The 16,880-nt window shown below is 41.5% G+C and overlaps 1 protein-coding gene across 1 annotated transcript; it reads right to left on the reverse strand.

The window, feature by feature from the left end:
• Positions 1-1,198: 1,198 nt before the first annotated feature.
• On the reverse strand, positions 1,199-5,076 carry hs3st1 (heparan sulfate (glucosamine) 3-O-sulfotransferase 1). The gene is made up of 2 exons (XM_048971407.1): positions 4,741-5,076; positions 1,199-3,326 (listed from the first exon to the last, which is right to left on the reverse strand). The coding sequence occupies exon 2, from the start codon at positions 3,177-3,179 to the stop codon at positions 2,253-2,255; it is 927 nt and encodes a 308-aa protein (XP_048827364.1). The 5' UTR covers positions 3,180-3,326; positions 4,741-5,076; the 3' UTR covers positions 1,199-2,252.
• Positions 5,077-16,880: the final 11,804 nt, after the last annotated feature.

Raw genomic sequence — 16,880 nt, forward strand, 5'->3', positions numbered from 1 at the left:
TGAATTGACAAAACAAACCTAGGACTAAACAGAATTATTTTGGACTGCATGTCTTGCCTAAAAGAGTTAAAGTAGGGCTCATTGCTTTAGGAACCTGTGTTTCTAATCCATGCCCCACCCAGATCAAGTTCATCATGTAATTATGCTGACCATACCATTATAGGGCTGCATGAGTGGAGTCTGGATGTCCTTCCTGTATCATGTGAGTATCCTCCTGCTGTATGAAGACATGGAGTAACTGGTACTGCTAAATTGTTCATAGTGTTAAATTCCTGTGGACAACTGGCATCCCAACCATGGTGTCCCCCTGCCTTGCCCCCTATGCTGCCTGGACAGGCTCCAGGTAACCCTAACTAGGAAATGTGGTTAGAAAATGGATAAAAATAAAATCAGGAGAAGGATCTAAAGGATGACCAATGTGAAAACCAAGGTGCATGTTTACCTCCTGCAGAGTAGGTATAACCAGTGTAGAATTGCCTGACTGGAACAGGAAATGCACTGGACCAGGAAACTGGAGAGGGTAATGCAGGACATTGTTTCTGAAGAAATGGACCAGCATAACAGGAAATATTGGTTGTCTGTTTTGCAGTACATCTCTAGGGAATCACATATTGATAAGGCAATGCATCTAGAAGAGCTTGAGGAAGATAATGGAGAACATTCTCAGAGATGACAAATAAGATCCCAATTCTTTGCTTGAGTCGAAGCGGAACAGTGATCAAAATCTTCCACATCACGCTTTCTCATTTTAATATTGTTTTGTACTGCCGGGGCATGCTTACCCCCTCCATAGCAGAGCCAACCAGACTGGATTGATTTGTTTTTGTTTTGTATAAGATCTTGGAGTTGGATATGCCTTTAAGATGGCCAGTATGCTATAACTTCCAAAACAGTGAAAAGAAAAATGCATAAAAACTAGGTTTACTTAAATTAGCTATAATTCAGAGGTTCTGGAATGCGGAAGAAAACTTTTTTTTTTTTTACTGTGGTGAGTATTGTTCAGATAATTACATCACTTAACTGGTAATGGGATATGAACATATTATTAAAATCTATTGATCTGAATGGGGAGTTTTGATTTGCATTAAATTAATTAATTAAATTATAAATAACAGTAAAATCAAGCCTCGTTCATTAGGAAACTGGACCACACACCATCCACACCAGCCTCTCACAAACGGGGTTAAACAGCGTAAGACACAGTTTTTGGACGCTCTCACGGCCATCCCCAACTTTAATAAATACACATTACTCTCCAGTAACTGGACCAGAGAGGGTTTTTAAATTTTACCTTCCTCTTCACTTTGCGCATTATATGGAATTAACTCCACAATCGACCCGAGTCTATATAAAAATACAGAAAATGTTTTACAATAAACACACAACAATCATGGGAAACACGATAATAAAAATACATTTCATTTGTGTCAATCCTTCATTAAAATTGTCATTGACATTTACATAATACTAACCTACAGGCTGCACTGTAGGAAAAATAACCCACTAATGCTTGTTTGGTAGAATTTAAGGTAAAACTTCACTTGAAGGGCACAAGTGACTTGGCAACACAGTTACTAGTCAAGTATAAATCATGAACAAATATAGTAACTGCATGAAATTCATGAACTATTTTGACTGATTAATGATGAACGAACATGGCATCAGTACATCGCTGCTGCTTAGTTTCTGGTTGATTAATATATTAAGTAAGATAGTACTACTACATTATTTGTGCCTCCTCAGGTAAAGTGTTACCGAATTTAAACATCCCTTAATGTCTCAGTATTTATATAACTATTAAAATGCACCACACTTGACACTAAATATCTAAAAAATTTCATCACAGAGATACAAGACGAGTTTGTATATTATTTAATTGTTAGCACAAAGGAAATCATTCAGCTAGACACAGATATAAAAAGCAAAAAGAAATCCGTCTATATGTGACAGAGTGCAGATTCTTCATTGGAGTGTGACTATCACATTGGTATGTTTCAGTCGTAATGCACGTCGTAACACTGACCACTTCGCAGGATAACATTGCACGAGTCTCCAGCACGTTTTAGCTTCGAGGAAGAAGAGCGATCTGAATGCATCTCGGTGCCACGGGATGATTGGCCACCAAACGGCACAGTGATACGTACAGCAGTAGAGTCCCAAGTGAATAAGAAAACAGAAACATAAAAAAATATATTTTGTTTATATGCCATTTTGTATGCTGTACATGAGTTAATTCAGAGTGCGTCATGTATTTACTGATGGTACTTCTGGAATCTGGTTCTGTCGTTCCAGTTGAAGGTTCTTCCAACAAGCTGGAAGAACTTTCTGTTGGGTTCGTGAAAGAAGCTGTACAGCTGGTCCAAGAGGGGGCGGGACACCTCTGGATGGGCCCTCCCCTTCGAGCTGTGCAGACACCGCTCCCGGCCGTGGTCCCGCAGGCAAAAGAAGCCCTTGGTTTTGTTGAAGTAGAAGTTCGAGGCATTGATCTGGGGTGACAAGCCAAGGAATTTCTCCACCTTCTTCATCTCAGGAAAGGGGTCTTCAATGAGCCGGTCACCATCAACGATGTGGATGTGCCCAAGGTGGAAGTATTGCAGCCAGTTCTGCATGTGAAGGTAGTACAGGCTCCGGTTGAGGGCCTTGTAGTCCAGGTTCATTTGTCCATCCTTTAGCAGCACTGATTCAATGGGATGGTACTGCTTATGTTTCTGGAGCCGGTTGTAGAAGACCTGTGTGTAGTCCGAAAGGACCCGCTCTGTGGGGTCCCTGAGGATGAGCAGAAGCTTCACGTTGGGGTCCATGCGGTGAAGCCTCTCCGGAACTTGGCTACAGGTGAAGTAGGCAGGGGTCTTTTCCACGGTCAGCTGCCCAGGCAAGGAGGGGGGCATCTGGCTTACGTACCAGGACAGGCCCCTCTCAAAGTTGCTCTCCCAGTCGAAGAAGTGCACCTCGTTGCGGGCTGCCACCACATCGCCATGAAGGCTCAGCATCTCGATGAGGGCCCGTGTGCCACCCTTCCTCACGCCGATGATGATGATCTGAGGGAGCCTCTGTCTTGTCCCATTAGGCTGGCCGCCATCCGGCATTGGTGACGGTGAGGTTATGGCCCCGGGGGGACGAGACAGCACAGATGGGGGCCACGTTGCGAAAAGAAGCAGCCCAAAGAATAGGCTTGCCATCAGGGAGGTGCTCAGCTAGGTCTTTATCAGCCTGGCAAAGTGGTCCCAGTTATCCGCCACATTGGATGAGGCTCTACATGAGAACAACTGTCTGCCTGAAAGAGCCTCTTTCCTACAGACTCCGCCTTTGCTTGGTTCAGCCTATCACTGAAATGAAAAAAAAGAAACAAAAAAGTCATGAAAATGCTTTGTTTTGGACTGAAACTAGGTCAAATAAATCTGCTTCCTGATACCTCTGTGGTATTTAGTAGAGAGATCAATTTGTCATTATTTTTGATGCCAATAAAGAATATTTGGGACTGCATACAATTCAATATTCTAAACTTAAAAAGTGCTTGTGTGTGTGGTGATTAAAATAATGTGACATGCATGATTTTGAGCATATCAGCCTTGGAGGAAACATTTTAAATTAAAAGAGAATAAGATCTGAGGTAATTTTCTGGAATTGCACAATGTCTCAGTCATTTCTATTACACACGCCCGAACAATCCTCGATAAAACTTGCAAAACGATTAAAAAACAAACGTGCATTTTAAATTCTACTTTATTCAATAGCAAAATCAAAGCCAAAGCATTACACTTGTCATCGTTCACGTCAAAAAAACGAACTGATTTAGAGTACAGCCCCATGCGCTGTGGCTATTGCGTAGATGCCTTTGTAACATACCACCGAACTGAAAGATGTTATTCGTAAGATACCTGCACCACTGCACTGACCAGAAGCGAAATGACAAAAGTGCAAGAGTGGCGGACCCTCTGGGCGCGCGCAGTCCTACTGACAAAGAAACTGATCTTAAAGTTGCTGCGAAGTCCTCTAATGTGGGAAAACTAAACAGGCGCGTAATAATAATAATAAAAATAAAATCCCGGGAGTATATTTAAAACCGAAACATATTATCAATATTGCCTACAAGCCTTAAGTGCATCTAAGTAGATACTAGGCTACATATAATTTAAGCATATATGCTATAAAGAAACAAAATAAAATCGTACTACATTGCATCACCTTCAAATCACATAGGTAATTGTTTTTAAATTCCTTGCTTATCAAATGTGCGCGGGAACAAAAACAACACGAAACATAAGCCGGCCCGTCGACGCTCGCAGTAAACTGTACCTTGTATTTTTACATTTTAGCAGCCCTAGCCTGACGTGCAGTGAAGGGATATACTAATACCTGTACAATCTGTTATACTGTATTACATTTCATTTTCTGCATCAAAATGCAGATTTTCACTAATCCTGTAATCCAGTTTTATTTGGCAACAAATGCACTTTACGTGTAGTTTTGGGAAGAATAAAAACATACTGCTGTAAAATATACGCAGAAAAGCAATAATCACCAGAAATTAATAGTACTACGCTGTTGCCAAGCAACAAACACAAACTTATTTTCGAAATGCATGTGTTAAACTGCATTCATAGATTACATCGTACAATCCAAAATAATCGACAAATATTTTTAAAGGACCTTTTCCAAATCCATAAGCAATGCATCGGACTCCTTTGCACAACGTAACATAAAACAGCTAAATCAACTGCAGTTATTACGATCGCTTACCTTGCAGTATATCCGCTTCATTACAAAAAATATTCATAGGTTTCCGGCTTTCATTTAAAAGAAATCAACCCTTAAAAGCACCTCGGGCTGACTACAACTGAATAAACTAGTTGTGTGACACAAAAGCGGCACCGTCCTGCCCCCTTCCCCTTGTCCCCGTCTCTTTCGCCTGCCCTACTTCGGCTGCCTCGGGATTAGGTAGTGAAAGTTGCCGATCCCCTCCAGCGCATGTATAGCGTGTCAGTCATAAACACGCCCATCCTCCCGCTGGCAAAGGGGCTGCCCGTCCCACCCCCAGCTGTGACTCAGAGACAATATACCGACCACGGGGATGGCGAGCAGTCGATCGGTTACAGATGGGTGAGGCGGGGAGGGGGATCGATGAGACGCTCAGATGTTTGCAGGGTGTGTGATTCACGTCAAAGGAAGACCACTGTCACTCCCTGCGCTGGATCTTCAATCACTAACTGCGTACTGCTGTTAGTATGGCTGACTCACCGAAAAAGTTACAATGTGTTTAAACAAAGTGAACTGAAATATTGCGTATGCGGTTTAAACAGCCAAATCGTTACGTCCGACTCACCATAGCGTATACAGTTTCGTAATTTAGCAAAGCCAGAAAGAGTAATGAAATACTAATGGTTACACCACTACCATATGGACATTGACGAGTGCTGATGTCTGGAAACTATAACATGTAGGCCTATGATAAAAGGAAATCACAAAACTGGATCCCCATCTTAAAGATTATACTTGTATTGTGCATTATATTTTTCTATTATAATTCCTTGGGCAGATCTTTTATATTCGGAGAACGTTTCGGTTTCGAGCGACAATCTGGCGCATTTATGCAGCAGGGAATGCAGCGCCTAGTTTTCATACATGGACAAAACGCATTTACTTGTTAAATGAAACTATGTAGGCAAGTAAATAAAGCAACTGTTTCCCGCATTCTAATGTTTAATGGTTTCAGAGCAATAGCTGCGAGTTTTTATGTTTTCATTTTCAAAATTAAAAAATGCTTTAGTATTTACTTCAATCTCCCTGCGACCACATTGCAGCAGCATCTCCAGTTGCCAATTTACAAATTTATTTTTTTATCTTCCAAAATTCGTATTATTTATATAATAATACACACAGTAATGTAATACCGATAATTTCCTTTTCACATAAGCAGCAGATGTGACGCGTGAAGTTTTAAAACACTAAGAGCATTTAAGAATTAAAAATTGACACGAAACAAGATTTAAATAACTGATGTGATATGTATACTGTATGGTTTGCATTTGTAAAGAAGCGATCATGCTGCTTCAGGTGTGGTTAGAGACCAGAGTTGCTGCATTCTAGAAATCGGATTTATTATTGTGGGCGTGTGTTTGCCGTACGGGCGAGATTATTTCAAGTCAATTGGGAAATCACCGATTTGCAGTCAGTTTGAATTTGGCTATTAAAAAAAAACAATTAAGTCTTTATTAATCATATATATCTCATATCCCCCTTTGTCTATTAAATCACTAAAAAGCAAATCGTGTGAAAAATGAAAGTTGTCAAAGAAGCGCCTGGCTTCCATTCCTCCCACCAGCACTTTTCTTCCCCCTCCCGGTTTCCTAAGTCTTTATGATGGGAAACTCCGCCCTCGCAATTAGCCGCAGTCTGTACAGGTCTGCACTGCTCCGTGGGGCTAACAGACAGCCCTTAGCTCGCAGTATGTCCCGATCTACCCATTACTGATCGCTGAACCACAGCACACTCATTTCATCATATTAACCTCAATGCTTCACGCTGAGGGTCCCGCTGACATTCAGGGTAGAGAAATAAAGATTTTTGGTCATGGCAGGTTATCACTTACTAGCCCACGCAAGACTGGGTTTTCGTGACTGTGAAATAAACCATCCCAACTGTCATGGGTGGGGTCACTATCAGTCGCTTCCCTCGCCGTCACTCCTGGCTAGATCCTCCCACTGAGCAGTTTCACATCTTCAACTGTGGTGTTTTCGTTGCTCGGTCGAACCTACAGGAAGCGCTGTGACCGCGAGCCTTCACAGGTTTTTATACTGATCCAACGCAATTGTAATAAAATTCACGTTCAGTTTGTGGAGTGTGATTTTTCAAATGGATAATCACATATGAAATGTCTTATGAAATGTTCTAATGATAGTCATTTAACCCAAAATATAGCCCTGGTTATGGGTTTCAAAAACTACAATCTGCGTCTAAAAGCACAATAAGCATAATAAATGGTTTAATAGTTTCAGATTGTGGGGTGGAGTCTAGCTCTGTAGGTTAACTTTCTCCAGAAAGTTGTGGGATCAGATTCTATGGCTGGCATCTTAACATCACTATGGGACACCTGAACGAGGCACTTAGTTCCTGGTTTAGCCCCAATCTGACTGAGCAGGAAATCAAGTGCAACTAAGCAGCACCAGAGAACCTGCCGAGCATTAATTATGCCTTAAGACAAAGCGTTTCATCATTAACTCTTTAATTGTTCTGTATGATTTCATGCCATTTGAAGGTGTTGATTTGCTTTCTGCTGCATAAAACCGGAGGACAATATCAATGCTGGTAATTTCCATTTACAAGTGAGTCGGTCATTATAATGAATAGTTACTGGCCCACCTAGACACTGTGCAGTGCTAGTTAATGGTTCAGCGTGGGGATGCTGTTTGCGATGAATACATGGGCAGAGAAGAGCAACAGCTCATTAGAGCAATTAACCTTCTCACATGCTTGTTTCTGTCGTACTCCTGGGGGAGTCTAAAGAACAGAAAATCACTGTAATATATGAAGAGTAATATTTCTTTTCGTGTGACTCACAGAAAACTCGCATAAGCCTGGAACTGATTTAAAAGAAAATGAAGCTTGAATGAGAAGGTACTTTTGTACAGAGAAACTGTGTCCTAATAGGTCTGTTGGAGATGTAAAGTGCAGTATCATTTTAACCATTGCCATCACTATTCTCTGTTATTTTATCATTCATTTCATAGCCACTGTTAATAGAGCAGTTGTTAGCACTGTTGCCTGTATGTTGGGTCTGGGTTTGCTTCTCTGCCGTGGCTCCATGTATGCAGAGTTTGCATGTTCTCCCCGTGTCATTGTGGGGTTTCCTCAAAGTACTCCAGTGTCCCCCCCACAGTCCAAAAACCAGCTGAGGTTTATTGGAGTTACCAAATTGCCCATAGGAGTGCATGTGTGAGAGCCCCCATTCTGGGTTGTTCCCTGCCTCCCCTATGACCCTGAATAGGATGAGTGGTTTTACAAAATGGATGGAAGGATAACCACCATTTATGCAATAACTGAAGCACTGCAGTTACGGAGAACTATTTAAGACAAATATTTTAGGAAAAGTGCTGTTTGTTTCTATGCCTTTAATGTATGTGGTGCCTGCCCTCAGAAGATCATTGATTCAAATCCCAGGGGTGGTAGTGTGATCTCACAGTTGGGCCTTTAAGCAAAACCCATAACCCACAGTTTCTTCAGGGACTTTCTGATCCTGCTCTCTAAATATATATATATTTGTGTGTGTGTGTGTGTGTGTGTGTGTGTGTGTGTGATAGGCCCAAATGAAAACAGGCACCTCAACCATGTCAGAGCTTTCCCATAATTCCCTGAGTGCTGCTTTTCCCATGTCCGGCACCGTGTGAATCGCCAGTGGTCATTGTTGGACTGCCCCTTTGGAATCCTTGGCACTTCTGAAAGAACGACTTCACATGCCCATCATCCAATGGACTGCTGGCCTTCTCAGAAGTTTAGATGAGGTAATGCATTCCGACATGGGGCCTCCTAAATGTCTTGCATGTGAGTACAAAAGAAATGTTACATTTATATATCGCAGGAAGCAGATTACATTTATTTAACATACAGGAAGAACTGTGGTTCCATTCTGATACTGTTTCTGGATTTCCACCCATTTTCCATACCTACTAAACAGGGGTGTGGAGCCTATCCTGGAAGCCATTAGCAAAATGCAGGAAATAATTCTGGGTGGGAGACCAGCTTAGTGCAGGGAACACACAACATTCACACCTATGCACCTATGGACAAATTGGCAACTCCAGTTCACCTTAGCATGGTTTTGGACTGTGTGGGGGGAACCAGAGACAGCAGGAAGGACATGCAAACTCAATAGACACAAACGGAACCAGGGCAGAGACTCGAACCCTGGTCCCAGAGGTATGAATGCATGCCACTCCCAGGTTCTGGTTTAAAATGCTTCATTATCCTGCAGCACAATGGCCAGGTTTATATGTACGGCTTACTATTAAAGGGCATGCTTCTCTTATCTGTAAGTTTTGTGCATCAAGGTTTTCATTGCTTATGCAGTCAGAACAGTTTCGGAGTGTGTGAAAGGGTGTTTGAGAGCCACCTGGATCACGGGAAGTAAGTCTGACCAACCTGCCTAAGGCCAGGTAACTCAACCAGGAACCACATCACCCTGACTGGGAGTGTGTGTTGGCTCATCCAGGTGCTGTGTACATTTTCACACGGGCTCCTTAACTACAGCAGCTTTTATCCAGAATGACTCACAGTTTACAGCTGTGTAATTATATGCTTATTTGCATGACTGTGTATTGCAGGGCTCAAAGGTATAGCAACGGTTCCACAGCTGCGTTTGTGTGACTCTTGGAGACCATGATGCTAGAGGTCAGTGAATATATATTAAACAGACCATCTCAGTCATCAGAGTAAACTTATAAATCTTATAAATAAACTCCATAAAAACACCGGGATAGAACAGAGACATTCCATGTAAGTTTTCTTTTGGAAAATATTTCTTTTGAAAATATTTTATTGAGGTCACAATCCAGCTGTCAGCGGATTCCTTTCCCAAACTCCCATAATGCACCAGGAAGCACAGAATGAGGCCAGAGTGGCAAATTGACCTCAGCCCACTGAGGAGTGCTATGTAGGAAGCTAACTGTGAAAGCCAGATCACTTCAGTCAATATCCAGCATTCGATTTAAGCTTTTGTAGTTGCTGGCAAAGGTCAGCCGGTGAAAAGTTATGCATGATAACCATTATACTACTTGAAGTATGCGGGTGATTTGTTTTGAATATTAAGATGTAATCTCTAAATGCTTACCCAGAACAGAGAGACAGAGGGTCTGGATGAAGGGGATCCCCAGGACAGGATACCAGACATGAGGGGGCAGGCAGCGTGTTCAAAAGCAGAAAAGTCCCATATATATTTATCAAAGTGGGTCTGTATCAGGGACCTGATGATGACGAGGTGAAGACAAGGAGGCTCACGAAAACCAAAGATAACAGTGATGATTTAGTCACATTGCCATAACGGGAGTAATCATTAACAAGAAATTGTTGCAGTGACTGTGTGTGAGAGCAGCTTACGTCAGGGCAGAGAGCGAAACCATGTGACCAGTAATGAGGGCGGGTTTATCCGTGAGTTTTCCCATTTCAGGGACGGACATGGGCTGGATGGGAATACAGTCAAAGTAACGCAAACACCAGCACAGTAACAAGGAGCAGGGGGGGCAGGAACAAAAATGTAGAAACCGGTGTCAGAACAGGGGTTCAGGGTCTTGAGGCAGAGAAAAACGGAAACACACTGATACACAGTATATTCATGTCAGCGAATAAGGAATTTTTATCAACAATATTGGAGTTTTATTGCTGCTGTTCTGCACTTTGGTTAAACCTATTGAGCTTATTTTAAATATGCTATTGAAATAAATCTGAACTTCAACCGGAATGTAATGGAATAAGTTAAACTCTGCATGAATAAATCACATAATAAGTCACATGACTGCCTGCCCCCCACCCAGTATACCCCACCCTTTAACATCATGCATGTCACTTTCTGTGGTTGTATTTGATTCTTTCAATCCCATAATATAAGGGAGCTGAAAGACCAATAAATATCATTATTTTTTTATGCTGTTTAATCGTGATAGCAGAATCATTTTCTGGAGATCTGTAATAATCCTTTAATGATTAGATGACCATCCACATACCACATAAGAAGTTACATTGTGTGTGAAGTGGGGACTGAAGTTTAAAACTACATTAAAATACACATATATACATATTCATAGTATTTTGAACATTAGTGTGGACATTATGGAAAACATATCCACATTAATATCGACATTATATGGATTTGTACCTGAAATTCACCTTTCCTGCTGCAATCTGCCGAATCAGATGCTTAATTATTATGACCTTTGCTGATTGCAATTGAAGCCAAGTTATTTGGAGTATGAGGTAACCTGGGGACCAGCCTGTACCTCTCACAGATCCGACTGAACATGCTGAGTTCAGGCAGGAGAACCTGCTCTGCCAAGAGGGATAGGCACTTCTGTTGGGCACCAAAATGATGGTGCAAAAAATCAGGGAACAACACATTTTACAAGCATTAATCATGGCGCCGCTTAGGTGAGATGCAACACTTAAGATGTTTTCCTACCTTCTTGTTACATCATTTTACCCATTTTTGTGCTGAATCCATGGAATGAGACCAGTAAGGTAAAGGAACGAGCATTTTTAGCTAACTGGGTTCAGGATTCAGCTGGTACTTTCCCTTTCATTGTCTGCTTAGGCATGAATAGTCCAAAATAATTACTATGATCTATTGTACTTGTAGTCCAAAGCAGATCACTCCTGTTTAGGCAGTCTAAGAAGGTGATTATGGAAGGATTGTGCTGGTTGAGGCTATAATTACAGTAACATAGCACAGTGGTTGTGGAGCCCCAGAGATGAGGTAATGACAGACAGCTTCTCCACAAACACCTACTACTATGGGCTATGTGACTGCATCCATACAAACCTCCAGTTCTTCATGACGGAAGAGAGGAATGTCATCTTCCAAAAGAGGAACAAAGGAGTACTGTAGTGAAATCTGTGTTTGAAAAGCCGGTGTGGGAAAGTCTGACCCCGCAGGTAATTAGATCCAATCACAAACAAAGGTGTTGATCTTGGGCGCAGTGTCCCATTACAGAATGAGCTGGAAAATGGCAGGCAGGAGTCCCTTTACACGGTGCTGCGGCTCTCTGGCAGGTACGGGGAGGTGCAGCTCATGTGTGACATGCGTGACGGTCTTCAGACCCTCCATAAAAGCTCATTAGCTGTGCTCTGTCACGCAGCTGCAGCCCAAACTATCCTAAAGCCATCACCCCCCCCCCCCCCCCCACACACACACACACACGCAAATCTCCTTTGTTTCAGCATACTGAACATTACAGATGTAGCCTTTGTCCCTCAGTGTTTCTGTTTTGCTTTCTTTCAAACGTGTGACTTGAATCAGGGATAGCTTGATTTGACACATATATCCTTATGAGGGTTGGTTTGTTTGGGTTATTTTGTTAAATAGGGGCCTTGGGATGGCACTGCTAAAGGAAAAGGGTGGGATGCTCCTCACATATTCCATTATGACTCTGAGATCACACATTTCTGTCCCTTTTGCTGATACAAATTAAGACTCACAAATGTGAAACAATAAAGTGTGTAATATGCCTTTCAGTGAGCTATGTTTGGGTTGTACAAGTGGGAGATCAGGACAGCTTAAAACCAGGGGCAGAATTCCACAGTGACTCTCCTAATTGGCTTCTAATGTTTCATATGTGAAATAGAATAGAATAGAATAGAATAGATATTTCATTGCAAACAGCAGGTACAATGAAATGCAATGTGCAATTCCCTGAGTAATACTTGCATCTGTATTACAGTGGTGCCTTACCTTTTTGAGCAGATTTTGTGTTACCTTAAAATACCCATTTCTAGAATCTGTGTTCACTGTTAATTAAGACAGTGTTCAGTGTTGATTAAGCTAGCGCTCGCTGTTAATTAAGTCGGTACTTGTCGTTGAGTAAGACTTATAATTAAGCCGTTTGCTTGTTATTTCAGCCTTTCAAATTTTATTGATTAGCTAACCTTTTCTCTGGAGCCTTTTGGCCACAGCAATCAGAACCACATTAGTGAGGCAGGTTAGCACTTGCTAATTGATTTGAGGTCTTCAAAATCAGAGATGGAGACCCTTCACACATAACATTAGCATGCTCTATGTATTCATAAATGACATTCATTTATTTATTTAGCAGATGCTTTCCTTCAAACCAACATATAAGCACGGCAGTAATTCAGAAGCACAGCGCTGTCAGGGACTCGGGTAGGCTTTGCCTTCAGTGAATGCCCAAGTAGAAGGAGAATTAGCATCAGATCAAGAGCTACATAACCACTTGCAAACAAAGCAAGAACCTAATTAAACAACCATTCAAATCAGCAGAGAAAATGCAACATTAAAAGCATTCAGAAGCATAGAGTGGTATAGGCTGGTAGAGGTGTTTCCAAAACAGATGGCCCGGTCCCATATATTTGTCGATACATGTATTTGTACACTTACCATCTATTCGGAATATTTGTGAAGATCATGATTGTGGAGACTTTGCTTGACTGTCCATGATATTATTGTTATAGAAAGCAGTCTTGTAGCCCACATGTCAGCTTGCTGTGTAAGGAGGGCTTCGCTGGTCATGTAGGAAACAGCATCTGGATGCCACCCCAGTGTAATGATGTCAAGGGGGAGGTTTGACCACAGCAGTTCAGGCTGACTTTCCTGTTTAATGACGCTCAAGCACAGCCCCCCCTTTGACCATATTCTTAATGATCATATTGCTTGTGATCCTTTGAGTTTAAACTCTGAACCTTATAAAAATTAGTGGCAACTTCTGTCTAAGTGTTGGGTAAATGTTGGGTAAGTGTTCCCAGGGGAGAGAACACACTTGGATATGGAGGATATGTATGAAATACCATGAGGATGTGGGGAGGTCACATGTGGGCTACTGAGATGGTATGAGGGATTATGGGATATTAGCACATACTCTACTAACTATTTTCCATTCCACGCATGTTTAGCAAATGTGATGATTAAGTAGCGAAAAGTTAAAAGTGTACAGTTTTCCTGATGTTCCCAGAACATCATCTCACCACCACCACCACCACTACTACTACTACTACTAATAATAACAATACAGAAGCAAGTGAAGGTGGTGGTAGAGCAGTGGGTATCACTGTCACTTTGAATTTCAAAGGTCGTTGGCCCAAGGATGGGTGGTGCATTTGTAAATCAATGTGTATGACACTCTTAAATCTGTCAGCGAGTTGTCAACTTGTTTGACTCTTGGAAAAAAAAAGAATATCACTTCAAAGCTAATTTCTATACCTTTTAAATAGTCTTTCCATTAACTTTTTATGCTCAGACAACAACAACAAAAGCCTGTCGGTGGAGGCAGCCATGTTTGTTCCGAGATGTGTAGCTCAAACAGGAGACTGGTTGGATGTCACGTCACACACCTTGGAATTTTCATCTTCACCAAATAATCTAATGAAACATGATGTTATTGTACTGACATTGACAGAGCCTTTGTTAAGATGTAAGCATGAAAAGGATGTTCCATTAACATTACAGTAATAACATTCTCTGTCTCCTTTCATAAGACCTTAACATAACATTGGCTAAAGTTCTGGGAAGGTTCCCTGTTAGCTGGATGCCTTCCACGGTCAACATGCCAACCCCTCTGACCAAGGGCTTGTGAACCACCAAACCATAATGACACAGAACACATAAAATCACAAGCAGTATTTCGCTAAGGAGCTGATTAATGGAACGTCACTCGTGTGGAGCATCATGTCTGACCTCTGCTTGTGGGGCTACTGTGTTTATTACTTTTTGAATTTGTGGATTTTTAAGCATCTGGAATTAAAGACCCTGAAGCAAACTGAAACAGCAGCTGCCTTCTAATTGCTATTTATCATTAGCTGGCAGGAAATTTTTGTGAAAAGAATAATTGTACAATTGTTATATGCTGACTGGTGGAATTTCCTAGAATAAAAAGACTTTTGTGAAAAAGAAGGAAATTCACTTTGGATGATCAGTCCTCTTAGTGGCTATTAATTGTAACCACATATATCAGGAATATCCTCTGAAGGATGTGGGGTAAGTTTGGACAGTAGCACCTTCAACATGACTGGATACAGAGCCGGAAACCTCAAGAGGAAGTGGCAGACACTATTGTACGTACTGTGAGGCATTTCCAAGAAGTTTAATCAATCTGATTTGTATCATGAATAATGCCCTACTGGCACTCGAGTACCGAGCTGTATACTGTAACTGCAAACCAGCCTCTTGTCAAGATGATTCCTGTTTAAAAATGCCATTCCTGGTAGCTGGAAACTACCTGTAACCCTATCCAAAGTTATCTCCTCTTTCGCAGGACTTTTATAGAAGAAATTGATGTCAAGAGAGCATTGCTGTTGCCAACAGCAACGAAAACGATTGTGAAATATGAGTTCTGTGATGATACAGCAGAAGTTCAGTAAACAAAGGATGGTCACATGCCAGGAGAGAAGGAGAACATTATGAAAGAATTAAACTACATATTCGTTAAACATGAAATGACTTATGCTTTACTGATACACATTTGGGCAGAAAGTATATTTACAAGAAGTGTATTTACAAGAAGTTAATCCTGTATCCCATCCAAATCTGCTGGAGTTTATAGGAATTATTTCCAGAGTTCGGAGTTTATAGGAATGCTACTGACTTCCATCAAGAAAATAAAAACAAGAATTTAAGTTAAGTTTTCAGCTCATTCCTTAATGCACTTAGATTGAGGTTCAATTACATGTTACAGTCAATGATGAGTGAATTCAGTACCAAAGCAAAGCCACATAGTCTTGGTGTTTCTATTACCTCACTAGACACAAAATGCATCTCGCTGGCAGGAGAAGCCAAGAGGCTAGTGACACTCTGAGAAGTAGATTTATGGCTAAAGTGGGGAATACAACTCTGCGTGGTTTAGTTGTAAATATGTTACTACATTTTCTGACCTATAGGGGCAAGCCTACCTACAAGGTTTTTACAGTCTTTATGTGAGGACGACCAAAAGGAAGCACGAGTGGCATCTATTGCACACATCATGCAGGTCAAGCATGGGAGTTAGTAGCAGTACCTTCCAGTATATAGGCCATGAAAGATGCAGGTAAAACCATGAGGAGAACATGCTTTGACCTGAAAAGTGTGGAAAGGTTGATGATTCACTTTTTTATCAGTAGATCATCTGACGCACATAGTAGAAGTAAAAGTACTGGTTTAGAAAGGAAGGAAAGAAGAAGGAATTCATGTCAGAACCTGATCTAAATCTGATCTAGAGCCTGTGACAAAAGCAAAGGCCTGTGTCTTTCGTTGGGATGGCAAACACACAATCCGCATGCAGGACCGCTGACAGGTGGAAAACTGGGTAAGTTTACCTCAAGCCCTGGGTCTAACCTTTAAATAATTTGTTTGAATGACTGGTCAAAAATACATATTATTGAAAACTTTATAGTATTTGTGACTCACATAAAAGTTTATGCTTTATCCTCCTGATTTTCTTTGACATAATAGTCAAAAACGATTTAACTAAATGGTTTGGTCTGTCACGCCATGGTAACGTCAGAAGTGTAATATTTAGCTCCCCCCTCGACTGTCAAAATGGCAAGTTAAATGGTTTGGCAATGCTCTCCATAGAGTGTCAACCTGCCCAGATCGTCTTGTCCCTGGGAATGAGCAAGACACATGGTGGGCCTGCCCACGTGACACAAGGATGGGGGTGGAACAGGAACTTTATTAGGGATTTGGGACTTTACAAATAAATAAATCCAAACAAAAGATGGCCTATCCGGATTTGGCAGTGGGGACGAATACAAGGACGTAATATAGTGTTTGGGGAAGCATGACACTGACTAGCTGTGGGGCCCAAAAAAGACAAAAGGCTCTTTTCATGGCATGGTTTATGGGCCACAGGTGAATGAAGGGCTGGTCATCTGACTCATCCCAGTAACAGGAAGTCCAGCTTCTTTCCTGTTTTAAAGCCACCAATGATTCATGCTCGACATGTCTGACTCGTAGACCCATACATACTCAAATCCCATACAGACCCAAAACCTAAATTGCTTCTGGTTGTTACTGACCTGGGGGGGGGGCAGAGGAAGAATATATCCTATAGCTACTGTTTGCTCAGTCTGATTCTTAGTATAATTGGATGACAGCTTCATATCAGGAGCAGATTTATTGGAAACACGCGACTTGTGACTTCAGTTTCTGGATGGTTAACAGCTATATAGCCCTACTATTGTTTAGCTGTGTA

Source organism: Brienomyrus brachyistius, chromosome 12 (genome assembly GCF_023856365.1).
Source record: "Brienomyrus brachyistius isolate T26 chromosome 12, BBRACH_0.4, whole genome shotgun sequence".
Taxonomy (NCBI): Eukaryota; Metazoa; Chordata; class Actinopteri; order Osteoglossiformes; family Mormyridae; genus Brienomyrus; species Brienomyrus brachyistius.

Bases quoted from the DNA above. Each gene is read 5' to 3' on its own strand.
- hs3st1 (XM_048971407.1), bottom strand. From the start codon at position 3,179: ATGGCAAGCCTATTCTTTGGGCTGCTTCTTTTCGCAACGTGGCCCCCA.